At 34.2% G+C, this 18,062-nt stretch overlaps 1 protein-coding gene across 1 annotated transcript in view; it reads right to left on the reverse strand.

The window, feature by feature from the left end:
• The window catches only part of robo2 (roundabout 2), a 127,692-nt gene that overhangs the window by 24,834 nt on the left and 84,796 nt on the right, over nt 1-18,062 (reverse strand). Inside the window, exons 2-5 of the mRNA XM_070107389.1 lie at nt 9,999-10,189; nt 5,807-5,909; nt 3,847-4,131; nt 3,558-3,698 (exon numbers count right to left, since the gene is read on the reverse strand). Coding sequence (XP_069963490.1) covers nt 3,558-3,698; nt 3,847-4,131; nt 5,807-5,909; nt 9,999-10,189 — 720 coding nt within the window. The remainder of the gene's footprint in view (nt 1-3,557; nt 3,699-3,846; nt 4,132-5,806; nt 5,910-9,998; nt 10,190-18,062) is intronic.

Consider the following 18,062-nt stretch of genomic DNA (forward strand, 5'->3'; position numbering starts at 1 on the left):
TGTTTCTGCACGGTACGCTTGTACTTTAGAGTTGGTCTTTAGTGGCTTAGCTGTGCGTTGAGTAGGCACATTTCATTCATATACAATAGAGGTTACGTATACGCACGGCTGCACTTAATGCCGTATGTCTCAATGCTTTTGGTGTGTCTTAGCGCAAAGGAAGTTGGATGTACTTTTTTATACAGATATGGTAAATAGTATTCTGTATATTTTCTTGCAAGGATGTGTGCAATTTAAGGGTTGGGTTCAAAGCAAAAAATTTCCCTGATCTTTTGATGGGGACTATAGGAAATTTCTTACATTTTCGCACATATTTTGAGGTTATATGAATATTTGTTTCGCTTAGTAGCTAAGTAGTAAACTTTTGGGTCCTAAAAATATTTTGCAATCGTTAGATTAAAGAAAAAAATAATAAAAAATAATGAAGCGATATTGAAAATCGCTTTAGTAGCCGCCTTTTGGTATAAAAATATATTTTTTTTTATACACTCAAATACGCATTTAGTAAAGTTAGAGCGAAGAGAAAATGTATCTCTCTTTCCAAACTCTCAGTATAAATAGTCAAAATAAGACAATTTGATCGGCCTACACACTGACTTAACCTCTTAAGGGTCTTCACATACATATATGCTCCACATACTTTCCTCTCTATTTCACTCTCCTACCTATCGTTTTGCTCCCACAACTAAGTCACGTCACCACTTCAGCTAAGACCTGCCACTTCAGGTCACACCTGTCCACCTAAATTCTCTTGTTTTACGAAGCACAGGTACATTTTAAGCCCACAGCTACCACGGCTGTATCAACACTTTGTATTTCCGGTTAGTTGGCAGCTGTAAAATCGCTGTTTTATTTTGCGGCACGTTGCAACTGCTTTACACTTGTTTGTATGTATCTAGGTTAGTTAGTAGTTGAAGTGTTGTGCGAGAGCGTCGGTAAAGCGCTGCAGCCAGTCGAGTGTTGGATTTCTTAGCAACTAGCTGCGACATGCAGGAAGATAGCAAGCAAGAGCAAGAAATACTAACAACAATAAGCAGAGGGTGCACACACTTTGTGGTAGACAGCATGCAACTGCTGATGGTGCCACAGTGCGGTAGGGCCAAGTTAATATTAAGCATGCATATATATTTGTGTTGCATTGTCTGCCAGCTGCATGCAGTGGCGTTATATGCAGCTTTAAATGGCAACAGAGTGTGGGTGGTGTGCGTGTGTGTGGGTGTGGGTGCGTGTGGCTGGGTGTGGGTCTGTGCCGACTGCCAGGATTCTCAATGTTTTTGTTGTCTATGGCAATTGTTTGCTTAACAAAAGTTTACGGAAGCTTTGGCGTTTACATTTGCCTTTGCTACTTCCGCGCCGCTGCTGCGCCAGCACCAACACCAACACAACACCAGCAACCACAGTGTCGCGTCCGGTTGGCAAAACTTTTTCTTACCTCAACACAAACAAGCCGGCAAACAGACAGGTATTTGCGACTGTTTGGCTGTATGTGTGTATATAGGTGGATTCACATGTATATATGTGCGTGTGTATGCATACAAATCGCTCGTAAACTATACACCCTCCTGCTTATCATTTCGCCTTTGCTCGTTAGCGTTTTGTGGCACACACACAAGCACACATTTGCAAAAGGCACTCAGCCATCGCTTTCTTATTTGTTTGCATAGGTTAGTGGCTAAGCATGTAAGAGTATGTGTGGCGCTGTTTTTGTTGTACAACATTGTTCTGTTTGCGCGCAGACTTTGGCTTGCCACATGCCAACGAGGCTTCCCACTTTTTCGATTTTAACCCCATCTCACTAACTCTTACCTAAATCTCACCTGCGCTTCAATACCGACACACACACATCTTTCCACGTGTGCGCTTGTGTGTGTGCGTGCTGATTTTCCACCATTCAAGTGTTGTGCAAGCAAAACCCAACAGCACAAATGTTGATTGCTGGCAACAGAGATTGGCAATTAACGGAATTAAAAGTTGCAGTTTGTTTTGCGGTACATGTGGCGGCGGCAGTTGAAGCTACACAAGCAACAACAACACCAATAAAGTGCTAGACTTTTACTTCTTTGGTGGACAGCAGACACGACACAACGGTACACAACAAAATGACTTTGCTGCCACCGCAAATAAATGTAGTACTTTTTCATCAGCACTCGGCTCATCAGTTGTCTGCACCACTACATATGCACACACACGCACAGTTGAGAAGACGTTGACCAAGTGCACTTGTACGGAGTTTACCTTTGAGTTTGTGGGTGTTGGACAGCCACTGTCTGCTGCTGCTGCTCTAAGATGGCACTCAAGAAGTCAAACACGCATGTAGAGATAATTAGCGGGTAGTACATATGTACCTATATACATTCACGAGCGTATGCATACTTATGTGCTTTATATATTTAGTATACTTGTGGTCATTTTTGACTGAGCAGCAGTCTATTGACTCTTTGGTCAAAGTCATTCTGAACAAAAAGAAAACTTTTCTTAAATGAGATGAGCCAAGCGCTTCAAAACTTCTTTCATAACAGCATTTTGAACAAAGATATACAAAGAATTACCAATTTTTTCGTATAATAAGAAAACACTCCTTCTATAGACGAGTTAAAGTATGCTTACAGCTCAACTGTGATCAATGGAGGGAACTTCTTGGTTTTTGATTGTGAACTCTAGCAATTTATGCGCGTTGGCAACAGCGTTGCGAAAGTTTATAAGGCGGAAAGACACCGCGATTTTAGGATATACCTCTATGTATTAAAAAAAAGAAAATTAATTGAATATTGCATTCGAAAGTCATTTTAGTCTTTATGTTGGTCTTATTTTCGGTGGGGTCATTCACTACCCAACAATGAGTACTATTTTGAATTAGCAGCGGCTTTCATTAAGCTTTCATTGGACTAAAAGTAGGTGTTTAGTCTATAGTTGTTACAGCTATCCTATTCATATGAATGATAGAAGCATTCATTAATCTATAAAAAAAAACGTAAATAACAAGTATTTGGTTGTCCTTTCCCCAGCTACTTTTTGTTTGAGCAATGCTCTTTCGTAAAAATTCATGACAAGAGAGTATGTTGATACATCATTAAACTGTTATAAAGGCTTGCTCTCAAATCTCTTTTTAATTATGCCAGTCGCTTAGCTTTATAACAGTTGTTTGTTCGATTTCATAACTTATTTATACCAGTTGTTTGATTTATACCAGTGGCTTGTTCGATTGGCTCTATAAGTTTTGCTTTTGAAAACTGTTATCTACTTGGTAAAAGCAAATTTCTATCCTTAACCGCTCCACGTTAAGGTTCTGCAACAATAACTGCAGTCTCAAGAACAATTCTATTTAATATTCCCTCTTTCAACCGTTGCAATAGTAACGAGCTCACGCATTAAATTAGTTGCAATGTAGTAGCTGACCGCAAAGCTTGCAGCCAAAGTGTGGCATAGTACTACTGTACTGTAATATGTATGAGTGTATGTGTCAAAGCGTATTTAAATAAGGTGTGTGTGTACAAGCGCACACATAACTGTATATAACTACACCACAAAGACAAAGGTCTATGCAGATAAGCACTTACGTAATGGCATATTTCCGCCCGAAGCGGTGCGTCGCCACAGGACATCCGGTAATGGATCACCACCAATGCGACACTGAAAGATAACCGAGCTGCCAACCACGGCGGTTTGATTTTGCGGTCCGCGTATGAGGAATGGACGCACTGCAAGTAAAAACGAGAAGAAAGCGACAAAATGAGTTAATGCATGCAAAGCGTTAAATTATAAAAAAAAAAAAATACAGTTTGAAAAAATAAATCATTTCGTTTTTCTTTTTTGCAATTATTTATTTTAAATACACTTTCGACTTACCGTGCACTTTTAGAAACGCTGTCGCCGATTCACGTGTCCCCACCACATTTTTCACCACGCACTGATAACGACCATCGTCCGACTGACGCGCATCCTGTATGGCCAAATTACCGCCGTCGACTATGCGTATGCGCTTATTGCTGCTTAAATTCATTGTTTGTCCATTTTTACGCCATGAAATTTGCGGTTCTGGTGAGCCGCGCGGCGCACCGCACTCCATCAGCGCCACTTCGCCTTGTGCGACGCGTGTATTTTGCGGTTCGAGACGAAATTCATCGCGTAGAACTGGGAAGGAGAAAGTTGACATAAAGTTTTGGGAAATTTCTATATTGAAGGGCGAAGAATTAATATAAATATTGTGATAAGTAAATCCCTAAAAATAAAATTTTTAATATTTTAGAACTGAACTGAGGGGCTGCGTCGGTTCAGCTATTCCCGCGTGCCTGTCCATCGCTCTGTCTTTATATACGAGCACTAGTCCTTCACTTTTAGAGCTATCGAACTGAAATTTCGCAGACGCGCTTCTCATTCTAAGGAGCAGCTTATTTGTCGAATTCGCTTATATCAGACCACTATAGCTTATAGCTGTCATACAAACAGGGCGATCAAAATGAAGTCCTTGTATGGAAAACTTTTTTATTTGACTAGATATCTTCACGAAATTTGGCACAGATTATTTGCTAAAAATAGCGCTTTAATCTTCAAAAAAATCTTTCAGATCGAATCACTATAGCATATAGCTGCCATACAAACTGACCGATCAAAATTGAGATAAAGATATTTTTATAAGCTTTTAAGCTAGAAGAAAGGCACATGTGGAGTGCCTCATAGCTTCTACTTGTTTTATTCGAACTTCCCCGCTTTTAAAAATATTTGAATTAGTTTTATACTAATTTCTTTTTATGTATTTCCTTTATTTTGAAAATTATTTAATTTCCTCCGCCTATCTGCAACAAATTAACTTCCACCAATATCATCTTTCATTAGAATCATAATCACAGTCAAATATCCAACTATTCTGCTGCGTATCCTTGCTTCTGCCTACAGCCGTTACTACTCTACCGCTTTTATCCTTTCTAATGAGGCACGCCATGCAAATAATATGCTTAGCTTTGCAAAGCTTTGTGCATTCATAAACCTTTCGCAGGCATCACTGTCAGTAGTCTACCTGTGATTTATTTATATATTATTACATAGCAGCAGAAAAACAACAATATTAATGCAAAATGCTCTCCAACTGGGAATATCCTTTGCGAATGCCGGCTTTATTGCCGTTATTTGCCATTTTAACATTTACATTGCCAAGTAAACTATCCATTGAATGGAACTCATTATTATTAGTTGGCAATAACTGGCAAAGATAGTTGGAAGATATATACAAGTATAACGATAGAAAGGATATTGCAAATATTGAAAATATCAATCAATTTATATTTCTATGAAACTGCTAGAAAGGATATTGAATTGTAAATGGAGTTGCCTGGCAGCTGGAGCTTAAAGCGAGTGTTGGAGAGATGTGCTTGTGCATTATGATTTGATTATAAATATTTGAGTTGGAAAGAACTTAAAGGCTTACCAGCAAGGATATGCTTTCTTGCTAAATTAAGTGTAAAATAATGATTACAGTAATCTTAACTAATACTTAATTTAATTGATTAGCTAAGCAATTGTTTTATGCAAATTAATTATAAGTATTTACCGCAATCGATCAACAATCATCTTCTTTTATTATATTTTTTACTATTGGCAGCTGCCTGTCAATATGCACTTATGCAAAATGGCTGCCGATGATGCATTTTACTACTTGTATTTTATGCAGTTAATAAATTACCGCAAGGTGCTATCAGACAGGGATGCTACACTTATAGCTGTTTTAGGTGTATGTGCAACATTCAATAAATTTTTCTCCTTTTTTTAAATTTCATAAATAACGCTATCTAATAACGCTAATTTCACTTACATGCAACTTGTAGCGTGGCATTGCGCGAACGTGCCACACCAAATTCATTTTTTGCCACACACCAATACGTGCCCGCGTCACTTTCACGACGTGAATGTATCACCTGCAAGTAGAGTAGAAAAATAGCAAATGTAGACATGTAATGCATTAGAAAATATATGGAAACTTTAATAACGGTAATTGAAAGTTTATGTCTTTTTAGTTCTATAATACAAAAATATTTTAAATAGTTGTCGATTTCATACCTATCAATTAGACAATTGCTGCTTTTAATAATAAGATAAGATTTTATTAATTATAATTAAAAAACACTCTTGCTTTTAGTTAGGTGAAAGCTTTACCATCAAATGATTTCACAGTACAGTAATCAAGCCAAAAATCAATTTTGAAGTGTTAGCTGCATTATGAGTTCTTAGCTCACACAAAAAACTTACTTGATGAAAGCTCTGACTTTTAGAGCTTTCACAAGTTGATTTGCATTGTATTAAGCAGGACGGAAATTAATCTGAATTAGTTTAGTTTATTTCCTTTATTTTTATAAAATATTGTATATACAAGTATGAAGCGATACTTTTTTACTAAGGAAAGCTCCAAGCTAAGTTTTAGTTAGTTGAAAGCTTTAGTAGTACAAGCTTTCACAAATCAAATTTTTAAGTTATAGCTTCATTAAGTGTTCTTTGTTCATACAAAAAAACTTATTTTATGAAAGCTTTGGGCTTTCAAACTTTTAACAAAATAATTCGTTTGATGTTAAGCAGGCGCTGAATAAATCACAACTGATTTCTTTTACTTTCTTTATAAAGGGATGATACGTTTATTAAGGAAAGCTCTATTAAAAGCTCCAAAACGAAAAATGGCCGAATGAGAAATTTTGCACTTGGGATTTAGTCTTAAATTTTATTAGTGAGTAGCATAGTTTTCTTTTTTAATAGCTGAAAGCTTTAAAAAAGACGTACAAAATGTAAAAGTTTCGTATATATGTATTAGTTTTCTTAAAATGAATACTTAATGAATTATCCTGTTTTCTAATTCTTAGTACGACTTTATCACAAATTTTTTCATTTACGATGTATCTTTTTAAGGTTTCATGTTTGTCGATATATTAATTATATTATTTATATAGTTTAATGAAGATAACCGTTGCTTTTTTGCTTCAAAATAAATAATAGAACTATTTTCGAAGTTTCGTAGCAATTTTATAATCAGTAAGTTTGTTTACAATAGTTCCAGTATGATTGATGCTTTAAGTTCCCACAAATCTTCAAATTTGAGAGCTTTCATCAAAGCGCTTTCAAATCATATCACTAACTAATTAGCTTAAGTGATTAATTTCACTTAGGAATTTACTTGAAAGACTCCTAATTTTCATGTAAAATCCTTATCTTTATCTTAAATTTGGATCAAGATCTCTGTTCACCATCAAATACGTCAACGTTTTGTCCATACTCTCTAATCTATTAAATTTCGCATTCCTCACTTTGTTATATTCCCAAAATTGAAGGCAACACGTGCGCGTCAAAAATGTTGCAACTTTGCAAACATCAAAGTGAAAATTTCAAATATTGCAAAATCTCTGTCTGCCATCCAAAATCTCAACAGCCGCTGCGAGGACAATAGTCAAAACGCTGCGTCAAACATACAACAATAAATACAAAAACAACTCTGTATAAACATTTGTTATTTAGTCGAGGAAACAACCCCTAGCTGGTCAACCGACTGGCAACAAAGTGGCAAATAGCGAGCGCGCCAACACAGACTCTCACATCAAGACACATTGTCCGACTTCATTTAATTTAATTAAAAATGTTACGCAAGTGCGTTATCTCTAGCATCTACTGTTGGATGCTTACTGCCGTTTTTCCTCTGATTTGCTCGTGTTTTTTTGTTGTTGCTATTTTGTACCGCTTTGTGGGGTTAAAACCGGCTTCAAAGCATAGAAAGAGATACTTTTGTGTTGCAGCAAAGGCAGAAGAAAGCCAACAAAAATTCGTTGTTGCTCTTCACTCGAGTTAATTGACAACGTTGCGCTGCCCCAATCACCTCCTGTACGCCACACATTAGAAATACACACGTTTGTAGTGGGAAGGCAACAAAGTATGAAAGAGCTTGTAAATACAAATGCAAAAGTTACAAAGTCAACATTTTGCAAGTTGAATGAGTTTTAATGTGTTCGACCCGCATACAAACACACATATGTATATACTTGCAACACACTACAATTTGTATCCAAATGTTAGAAGTCCTGAAAAATTTACGTCCCTTAATGGGTGTCAACTCGTACCTCTTATTTGGTGGTCGAGCGACAAGTGTACTTATATGTACTGTGTGTGTGTGTGTGTCTCTTCAAGCGCTATTGACTGCGCTGATTGAAGCCCCTCGTAGCCGTTTGATGAATGTTCAGAGCGATTAACTTTTATTTTATTACTTTTTTTTTTTAGTAGAACTCAAGGGCACTAAAGAGGTCTGCCATTTGTTAAATATTACAGGATGCGCCTTTGTGCTGCCATTTTTAAGAATCTTTAGCTGATATGTTTATATTTTTGAAATAATTGTTCCAAATGAATTGAAATCGCTCACTCGTATGGAAAATATTTTATGCATTATTATTAAAAAAACATTTTTTGATGTGAGGACTATTTAAGCTTTTAGTACTGATTTTTTCTAAATGTGCATTTATTTAAAAAAAAATTTACTGTCCAAATAAAAAACCTTTTTTTATTATAGTGATTTTCAGCAACTTCAATATGCCGGCTTAGAGTACGAGTATTATACTACTTACGAGCTTCATGTTTTTTACTGTTTACTTACGTCTTCTTCATTATGTTTGAGCTTTCACACTAATTTTTAAGCTTATAATTTTCAAATTTCATTAAGAAAAATGTGAGCAATTAAATAAAATATGTAAACCAGCATTTTCATTGTAGCGTTCTCAAAGCCAATTACAATTTTTGCGATGTCAAATTTTAACATCTATATCACTCATATACCATCACCTAAAAATTAATCTATATTTGGTAAACGCTTTTTGAAATCTGAATCGAGATATATTTCACTCTGAAATGGGAGCTTTTAGTCCGTAAAAAAAAGCTTTCACTCCGCAAAAAAAAAGGTTTCACTCCGTAAAAAAAAGCTTTCACTCCGTAAAAAAGGGTTTTATTCTGTTAAAGCTTTTACTAAGGCGAATGAATTTTCTTTAAAGAACATTTTCAAAAAATTAGCTAACCTTTGAAAATTCTAGTATGATAGTAATAAGCCCGTTTCTGCTCTAACAGAAATTTAAAGATATTCTATTTCTTCTGAAACGAAAATGCGTTAAAAGCGCCTAAAAAGCTTAAACATTTTTTTATTTTTTTTTCCTAATTTAGAATAAGATTTCATATAGCATTTAATTAGGCAGAGCTTTCTAACAAAATTAAATAAAAATTAAAAACATTCGTGAGCAAGTTCCAAATCCAAGGCCATATTACTAAAAATTTAACCGGAGCTTTCACTATGATTATAAAAATTTGTTACGTCAACTTAATGTACTCAAATATTAGCTAGTATTTTTTTTATATATTTAAACAATGAGTTAAAGGTAAATTTTCACAAACTTCTAAACATTTTGCTTTAATTTACAAAAATTTCATTTAACTTAATAAAATTTATTAATTTTTATATAAGCTAATATACAAATAATATATAAATATATCTATTAAAAAAAACGTGCCTTATGTCAATCTTCCCAAATGTTCAATCGTGTGTAAAATCTTTTAAATCAAACGAAATTAATTTACATATTAGCAAATTTTCTCGAAAATATTTATGCTCGAGCAGAAATATTGAATAAATAATCTTAATATCAAAGCAAGAATATTTTGCATAGGGTGATGTGCGCCTACATGTGTGCTATGAATTGATCAGCTCTTAAAGATATTTATGCATGACATTTATGCGAAAACAAAATACTGTTTGACAATGTGACTTTATCTAATTATATATGCATATATGTTGGAAAATAAATCAACAAATAAGCAGCCTTGCCTGCTGGCAAAAGAAAGCCGTAATAACCCTCGTTCACTTCACTTTATTTACGCTATGGCTACTAATGTTTCTTTCATGTATAAATTTTATATACATATGTATGGTATATTCATCTAGCTTTATATTGATATATATGCATGTATATGTAGAATTTTGTAATCTTACTTACCTTCAAAAAGAACAAACCGCCAGCTGGTAACATAAGCCGATGTGAACCCGTATCCGTTTTCAATTCATGCCCATCCTTAAACCATTGTATAGATGGTGTTGGATCACCTTCGGCTTTGCAATTAAATGTGAAGGGATCATTTTTTGGCACTGTCATATCCATAGGGTGTTCAATAATGCGTGGATTATCGCCTGAAAATAAAAAGAAAGAGAAAGAGTGAGAAGTTAGGGAGAAATGTGATATTAAAATATTTTAAGGCGACACAAATGCTTTCGTAAAAAACATAAAAATCGCAAAAAAAAATTTCGCAAGATAAAATTTTTGCATTGAAAATATTTTCAATAAAAATAATTATAATAAACTTTCTAATTTTTTATATATTAACACAATTTTAATTCCTTACAAGCCTCAAGCAATTACTGAGACTATTTTTGCTATTGTACGTACTGCCTACAGCCCCAATATAAGAATTTAAATAATTTATTTTACAAAAACAAAAATAAAAACAATCTTAAAAATGTCAAATATTATTGTAAATTATGTTGTAGCTGCTTGACCCTATCGACTATTCAGCTTCGCTTCATAAGAGGCATGCGATTTCTCAATCTTGTTAAACATCCCTCTACTGGCGCGCACATTCTGCCGCGAGGCCAGGCCAGCTATTCTCGTAGAAATTGCATTCCAAAGTCATTGTCTGTCGAGCGACTTTAATGACATTGTAAATATTGTAAATAAGAATGCGTTAACATTTTCTGTGAAGAGGGGTTCTGTAGTTTTCTTTTAATATTTGTATTTAAATTTAGAGTGTCCTTTCAAGCATACTTTTCCGCATCGTGTTCCATAAATTACGCGTGTGATACTATCAGGGTTGATTTTCAAAGAGAATTAATTGATTGCTGTGCTCATAAATCGTTTAAATTTACGATAAATTTATGAGATATAAAAACTGAAAAAAATGGGTAATTTTATATTGAAAAACTGATCTTGATAGCAAAAATTGTTTGCTTTTCTTCCAATTTATGCTATAAAATCAATTAAGAAAAATATTTAAATTAAATTTTTCCAAAAATCAAAGAGACTAAGGTTTCAATCGTGCGACTAAACTTGTTGTAAATTAAGGTTCTAATCTCATAAATCTTATCTATAAAAAAGCGAGTTAGAAAAAACAATTTTTGAATGATAAACTCGGTTTGTAGAAGTAGTGTTTAATATTAAACAAAATCGGTCAAGTAATTCCAGTACTTTTAGGAAGAAATTGAGAGCGAATTAGTGTCAAAACTTTGGTACGGTAAACTCTATGTTTATGACTAGAGTTTAATATCGAAGCAATCAGCTAACGCTCGTCTCTTTAAAAAAAGTAAAAAGGTTAGAAAAATTATTTTTATTTAATAAACTCGGTGTTAATGAGTATTGTTTAATGATACCACGAAAACTCAGTGTTCGTGAGTGGTGTTTATTGTCAACATCGAATCAATCAATTAATCTAGTTTTTTTAGGAATGGCTAGAGAAGTTAGAGGAATGAGTTTCGCGATAAATTCAGTGTTAACGAATAGTGTTTAGTAATAAACACCAAATCAACCAAATAGCTCTACAAACAAACTATGCGTTTTTGTGTATTGAATCAGTCTCTGCTTATCCTAACTGAGATCATAAGAATATGGGAGTAGTGTTTTCGGTTAACTCATAGAGAAGATTCTATTTTTCGCTTTCTTTCAACATTGCTCAGAGGAAAACAAAGGTTGGATTCCAATATCCATTGCGGAATTATTAATCTATGAGTATAGTTTAGGCAATTCGTACACGAATTTCCTGCTATTATTGTATTATATTTTTTAGTCACAGGAAAGAAAAGACTTTACAAGATATTAATTTGGCAAAGCCGGGACACATTTTGGTTAAAAACCCCAAAACCCAGAAAGTATAACCCTAAGTGCAGGTTACTCGAAATAAAGCCAGCCTAAAAAAAAACAGATGGAGATGAAATATGATGTCTCGATTGTCAGATATTCGTACTAAGGAGCAAAGACAGTAACATGATGATCAACAATAAAATATGTGAACCATTTCAGCCAAAAATTTTATTCGTGTAATCTAATTGCTTCATCAAAGCCGCTTAACTATCCACGCAAATTACTTTCACACTTCCACTAAATAAAGCTTTTACGAACTGCAATTCCACTTTACGAGCTAATAATTCTATCACACAGACACAGCAACGACATAAATTGCACAAACCAATAATCCAAATCCCAATTAGCGTACACACAATAACTAATTGAAAACGATGGGTAATTTAAATTTCAATGCACATTAACATTTATTACGCGTTTACGCGGCCAAAGACACAGTGTGACCACAATACCCGATAATTAACGCCGATATGTAGACGTAAATGTAGGTGAGCGCTATATAAGGACACTTTGGACACTTTAGTAAAATGATAATCCTTAAATGTTTAACAACACAAAAACAACAGCAAAGCAAAGACAAAAAGTAAGCAAGCATAAACATAAATAAGGACTCAATTATCGAAAGCTGCCGGCGGACAAGCGGAGAGCCACAGTCGACCAACGAAAGACAGCGACCACAACCACGGCGAACGGCCGGCCTTACTTATGTAGTTAAGCGGCTAGGAAGTGAAAAGAGAGATGCTCATAAATAAAGCGCTGCCAGCATGACAGGATGTTAGAGGACATAATTCACTTAGCAAACAATTGAATTAACATCAAATGTGAGCAAATGTGACGCAATAAAGGAACGAGAGAATGAGAGGGCATACCAAGCGCAGAGAAGGCCACAAAAATTATTACACAATGCATAAATTTTAATGAGAAACAAACAAATGTAAATCGAAACAAAATGTGACTAAGGTTTGAAAGCCATAAATAGATAGAAATAAAGGAGAATGCAAAGTGAGGACACTGGTAAGCGGCTGGACCCAAGTGATGCTTGCCAAAGGTGATTTAGAATTGTGTAAAGGGTAGAACATAAAGTGTGTTATGCTTAATTTTATTTTTTGTGAGAGTCGTAGTTCTATGCCCGTAGCAAATTTGACAGAAAATCTGTCTTACGTGATGTATATGCTTCACATAAGTATGATACTTCGAAAAGCTGGCAACATTGATCAGTTTTGATATAAAATAGAAATATTAATCTAACAATCAAACAATCTATTGAATATTCAGGTCTTTGCAGTGAATACCAAACAATATAATTGAGCGCTATAGAGGAATATCTTTCTTAATATGAAAAATAGGTTACCTCCTTCTAAAAATAATATAATAATTTTTTTTTTAAATCGCTAAATAAAAGTTATGCTATGTGAATCACCCTGTCCTTGTACGCATAGCAGAGAATGCGTAAAAAAGTGGAATGCCAAGTAATTATACAAAGGCTAAAGGAATTTGAAAAGTCAAAAAAACTTCACAAAAAACAAAGCAACAATAATGGAGAACCAAAGGTTATATGAACGGAAAGCAGAGAGATTTGTGGAAAACCAAACGAGTTAAGGAGAAGATATATACCAAAGTTTAAGAAAAACAAAGCATAGTTAATAGCGGTACTTTAGTTCCGGTGCAAAAATGTATGCTTGCTATAAGGTGTCTTCGAATGTGCTCTCTTGTTTGCCAACTGGAAAGTAGAGAGGATTAAGGTGTTAATACTGCTTAAGTTGTTTTATTGTTGTTGCCATTATTATTGTCATTGTTTCTACTTTTGTGTATTTCGCCTATTGTGTGTTTCTGCTGCGACCTTTTGGCACAACTAGCTCAAGATACATGCCTAGCAGTTAGCAGCATTTTAGCCGGAAATTAAATTCTGTAGATTTATTGAAAGCGGATAACGTTGAGCGCTCTTACTGTGAGAGCACAACAACTCTTATGGCTAGTAAGTATACAGTGATGTGCAGAAATTGAATGCATTCAAGCGTAGAGCAAGGTTAATTAACAGTTTATGGAATAGTAGTGATTCTAGTAGTTGAAAAAGAAAGAAGTACGATTAGCCAAGAACTGGATTTAATTTTAATGTTGAAACAAGTTAGTTTCTGCAATGAAATAGAATTGCCAACAGAGGAATTATGAGAGTTGAGTCCCAACTTTTTTGTTTAAGAAAAGTATTGAATTTTAATGAAGAGCACAGAATTGATTCACTTGTGTCTAAAAATGCTGGTTTGGTGATTTTTTAAAACAAATACTGGCCAGAAAATAAATCTTTGATTTTTACAGTTAGCGCTGCTGTCAAAATCGTCATATTTTTTTATAACTATGTTATAAAAATATTTATATATATATTCTTACCAGATGCTCTTGTCAACGCAAATGTCAAATCAAAATCTACCTACTCAACTAAATAACCCCCAAAAGTTGGTAGTTGTAAGATCTGGTTAGTAAACAGGTTTTTTATTAGACCTTTGTGGACCAAAATATAAAACTAACAGCTGAAAGAAATCCAATAAATTTTACCTCATACATATTTAATATTTCCGAAATCTATTTCAGATAGTTCTCTGTCACTTTTTCGCTTTCTGCTAGGCTGCGCTTCACTCGGTTCACAACCTTGATGATCTTAAATTGAGGACGCTTGCAAGTTGCTAACATTTCATTAACCGCTCCCAACTGCAACAACTTAAGCAATATTTAAGTTAACTAGCGCTTTTAAATGCTGCTGATTAAACTCATTTCATTACAAAAACAACTTTTATCAAGTAAAATTACCTTTTCCTGAATAACAAAGTACTTAACACTGCTACTCGTATTAAGTTAGCAAAAATTACCATATAAACGGCTTTCATACTAACTTACAATTAATTTTCTAAACTTTTCAAACCATTCTTTCATTCACTCAGTCACTCAAAAAATAAAAATGAGCACACTTTGGACAAGTACGCACTTATCCTTCAACTTGAACCCGAGTAGTACGTTTGTGCAATTAACACTCACTACAATTAACTCAGCCTGAACATAACAGTATAAATTTACAAAAATATTTTTTACTTTGGTAATACACTCAAAGGACCATTTTCACCTTTTTTCTTTTTTTATAAAATTTTATGTCCAATTTTTTGCTTTAAATTGCCAGGCGCTTTGCGTATGCTCATATTTCACTGATGACCTCTTCACTAATTTCGTAAATGTCTTGTAATTAAAATAAAGTTCATTTACTGCCAAGACGGCTATTTCAAATACACACACACACACAAATAAATATTTTTAACAAACAGCTGGCAAATCAGGAAATATGCTTGTGGAAAGCGTCTTAAAGAGGATGAGCAATGAGCGCCCAGTGAATTTATGCGCGTACAATAAAAACAAAGCACGCTGAGGGCTTTATTTACTTGTGAGCATAATTTATTGTTGTTGTTTTTTTCTGTTTTTTTTTTTTTTTGTTTACCGCTTTTTTCTAAGCCATCACAAGCTCCATAATCCGACATCATCGTCAGTTTTTCCTTTTCTCGCACTGCCAATTTGCCGCTTATCGCTCACGAGCTTTTCAGGCTGCCGGTCGTCAAAGCACATAAAAGCGTATTCAAGTACTTAATGTCAATTAAAAATTATGACAAAAAATTAGCGCAGAAAAGGCTTGGTCGTCGGACGTCAATGGCAGCATTAACGCCAGCGCGCACGTCAGCGCCAAAGCTTCGGTCAGTAAATTAATGGACAGCGAAAAATGACAGCAAGAGTGAATACAAAAAACACGGTGCATTAGAAAGGGCAGACGAAAATGAGTTGTAAGCAGAAAAGCCAAGCAAAATAATTTTTTTTAATTTTTTTTTTTGGCAAGGAAAAAGTTTAGAAATAGCGACGCGTAGGAAAAAATGTTGAGAAGCTGTTTAGCGCATTTTTAATAATTAATAGCGAAATATCGCCGAGGGAGTGAGCGCAGTGTTGCCTTGTCCCTTATTGCATGTTGCTGTTGTTGTACCAGCTGCTGGTCAAATGGCGTTAATGGACAACGCGCCGCATGCCACTTGCCGCCCACTGCCTTGCGCTTTCAATGTCAACACTTTTCAGTTTGTTAAGCATTAGTAGCAACAACATCAACAACAACAGCAGCAATAGAATGGAATGTGCATAGTGTTAGTTGAAAGGCTGCAAATGTTGAGTGACATTAAAAGGCTGCTGAGTTCTTGGCGTTAATGAGTGCCGAAGCGTTCAAGAGGTTAAAAATATGGACAAGCAATGTTAAAGCTGTGTGAGGCGTGCTGTGTCAGGCGGCGAAGTGGTGTGCACAAATAATTTGTAAAATTTCAGCAACAAAATTTGCGTAATTGCTTAGCTGATCGCTAATGGCGCCTTGACGTTGATTTAATTGAATGTTGGACAGGGCGGATGAGTAACTAAATTTGTAAGGGGCTTTATTGTAGGCGTGTGTGTGTTTATTGCAGGTAGTAGAGGCGTTTTACAATGATTACTTGATAATAAATAAATTATTAATAATAATTAGTATAATGAATATAACTAAAATAAATTCACTTGAGCTGGAATTTTTATAGAATTATGGCAATATAAAATTATTAGAAAATAAAATGTTATGGAGAAGAGATATTAACTAAAAAATAAATAAAATTATAATGTCAATAAAAAAAAATTAATAATAATGCAATTTATTTCGAAATTTTATTCGATAATATTGGCTTTATAGCAAGCTAGTTTTTGTGTCAAATGTGCCACTAAGTAATTTAGTGTAATATTAGAATTTCTTTTTTTCACAATTTCTGTCAAATCATATAACTTTGTATTATTGCACGAGAATTACCGATTTTTTGAAACTTTTTTAAGAGCGTTTTTAATTTCTTACAATATTTTGCACCGAAGTCCACAAATATGTAAAATTAACACATATTATACGCAGCCTTATATCATTATAGATCCACAGTAAATTTGTATAAACATAAAATATTTGAAAAAGCCAATTATTGCTGCTTGGATGCTGTTAGGTGCTTAGATGCTGTTAGGTGACACGGTCTCAAATAATACACACCAGCTGTGCCCACGTTTCTCTTTAAGAAGGAAAAAATCACCCTTCATTACATTGTCTCTTTTACATATAAAGTTACCACTCAACAGAAATTACATATACATTTTTTATATTTACATTTTCGTCCTTATATATGTAAATAAGTACGTGTTTAAGTTGCCCTTTCGTCTGCAATGTGTAAATATACGCTTTGCACGTACCGTAAGCTTCTTATCCCATTTATGGGCTCCTTAACACCCACACCATTACATTGGACAAAAAAACATTGCTATTTACCGCTACTAATGCCACAGTTGCTCTTTTGATACCTAATCTGTTGTTTACACATATAAACTTTTCAAATCAGCATTTTCTTTCCATAGAAATGTAAATGCATACAAACATACACACATAGCAAATACATACACAGATATACATATATACATACAAGTATATATATATAAATATACCTATAATGCAAAGATATATCTGTATGCATTGCTTCTATCTTGTCAATTTGTTATATTTTGCGCTCTTAATGCCATTTTTCTTAAAGTTTTAAATATTTTATCAGCTTGTTATGAGATTATTTGCAGCTGAGCTGCAATTTTTCTTCATTTGTCAGCGCATTGTGACATCCATACACCCTCAGTGTCTGGATTCTTTAAGGTTACAAATAAATCTTATAAGAAAGTTATTACGCATACATATTTTACATTTAAAACGTGAGTTCTAAACAACTTCTAATGTAACTAGTTTGGGGCCAGACCGGCAAAAACTTGTAAAAAATGTTGATGAAAATATTTTGAATAGATAGCTATAACAAATTATCCATTTCAAAGTATATATCGTAACTATGCCTCATGTAACTAGTTCGTGACCAGTCCATTAGCAACTTGTCAGAAATTTTTTTAAAACTATTTTGAATAGAAAATTATAAAAAAAATTCCTTTTCGAAGCATATTTTCCAAACTAGACCTTATGTAACTAGTTCAGGCCTAGTTCATTAAAAACTTTTACAATAGCGCTTTTTTTAATTCACGGCATACTTGATCTGTAAACATATAAAATTCAAGTAACGTGCTATGCTCCTCCATTAAAAGTGTGGC

This window comes from Bactrocera oleae, chromosome 3 (genome assembly GCF_042242935.1).
Source record: "Bactrocera oleae isolate idBacOlea1 chromosome 3, idBacOlea1, whole genome shotgun sequence".
NCBI classification, from domain to species: Eukaryota; Metazoa; Arthropoda; class Insecta; order Diptera; family Tephritidae; genus Bactrocera; species Bactrocera oleae.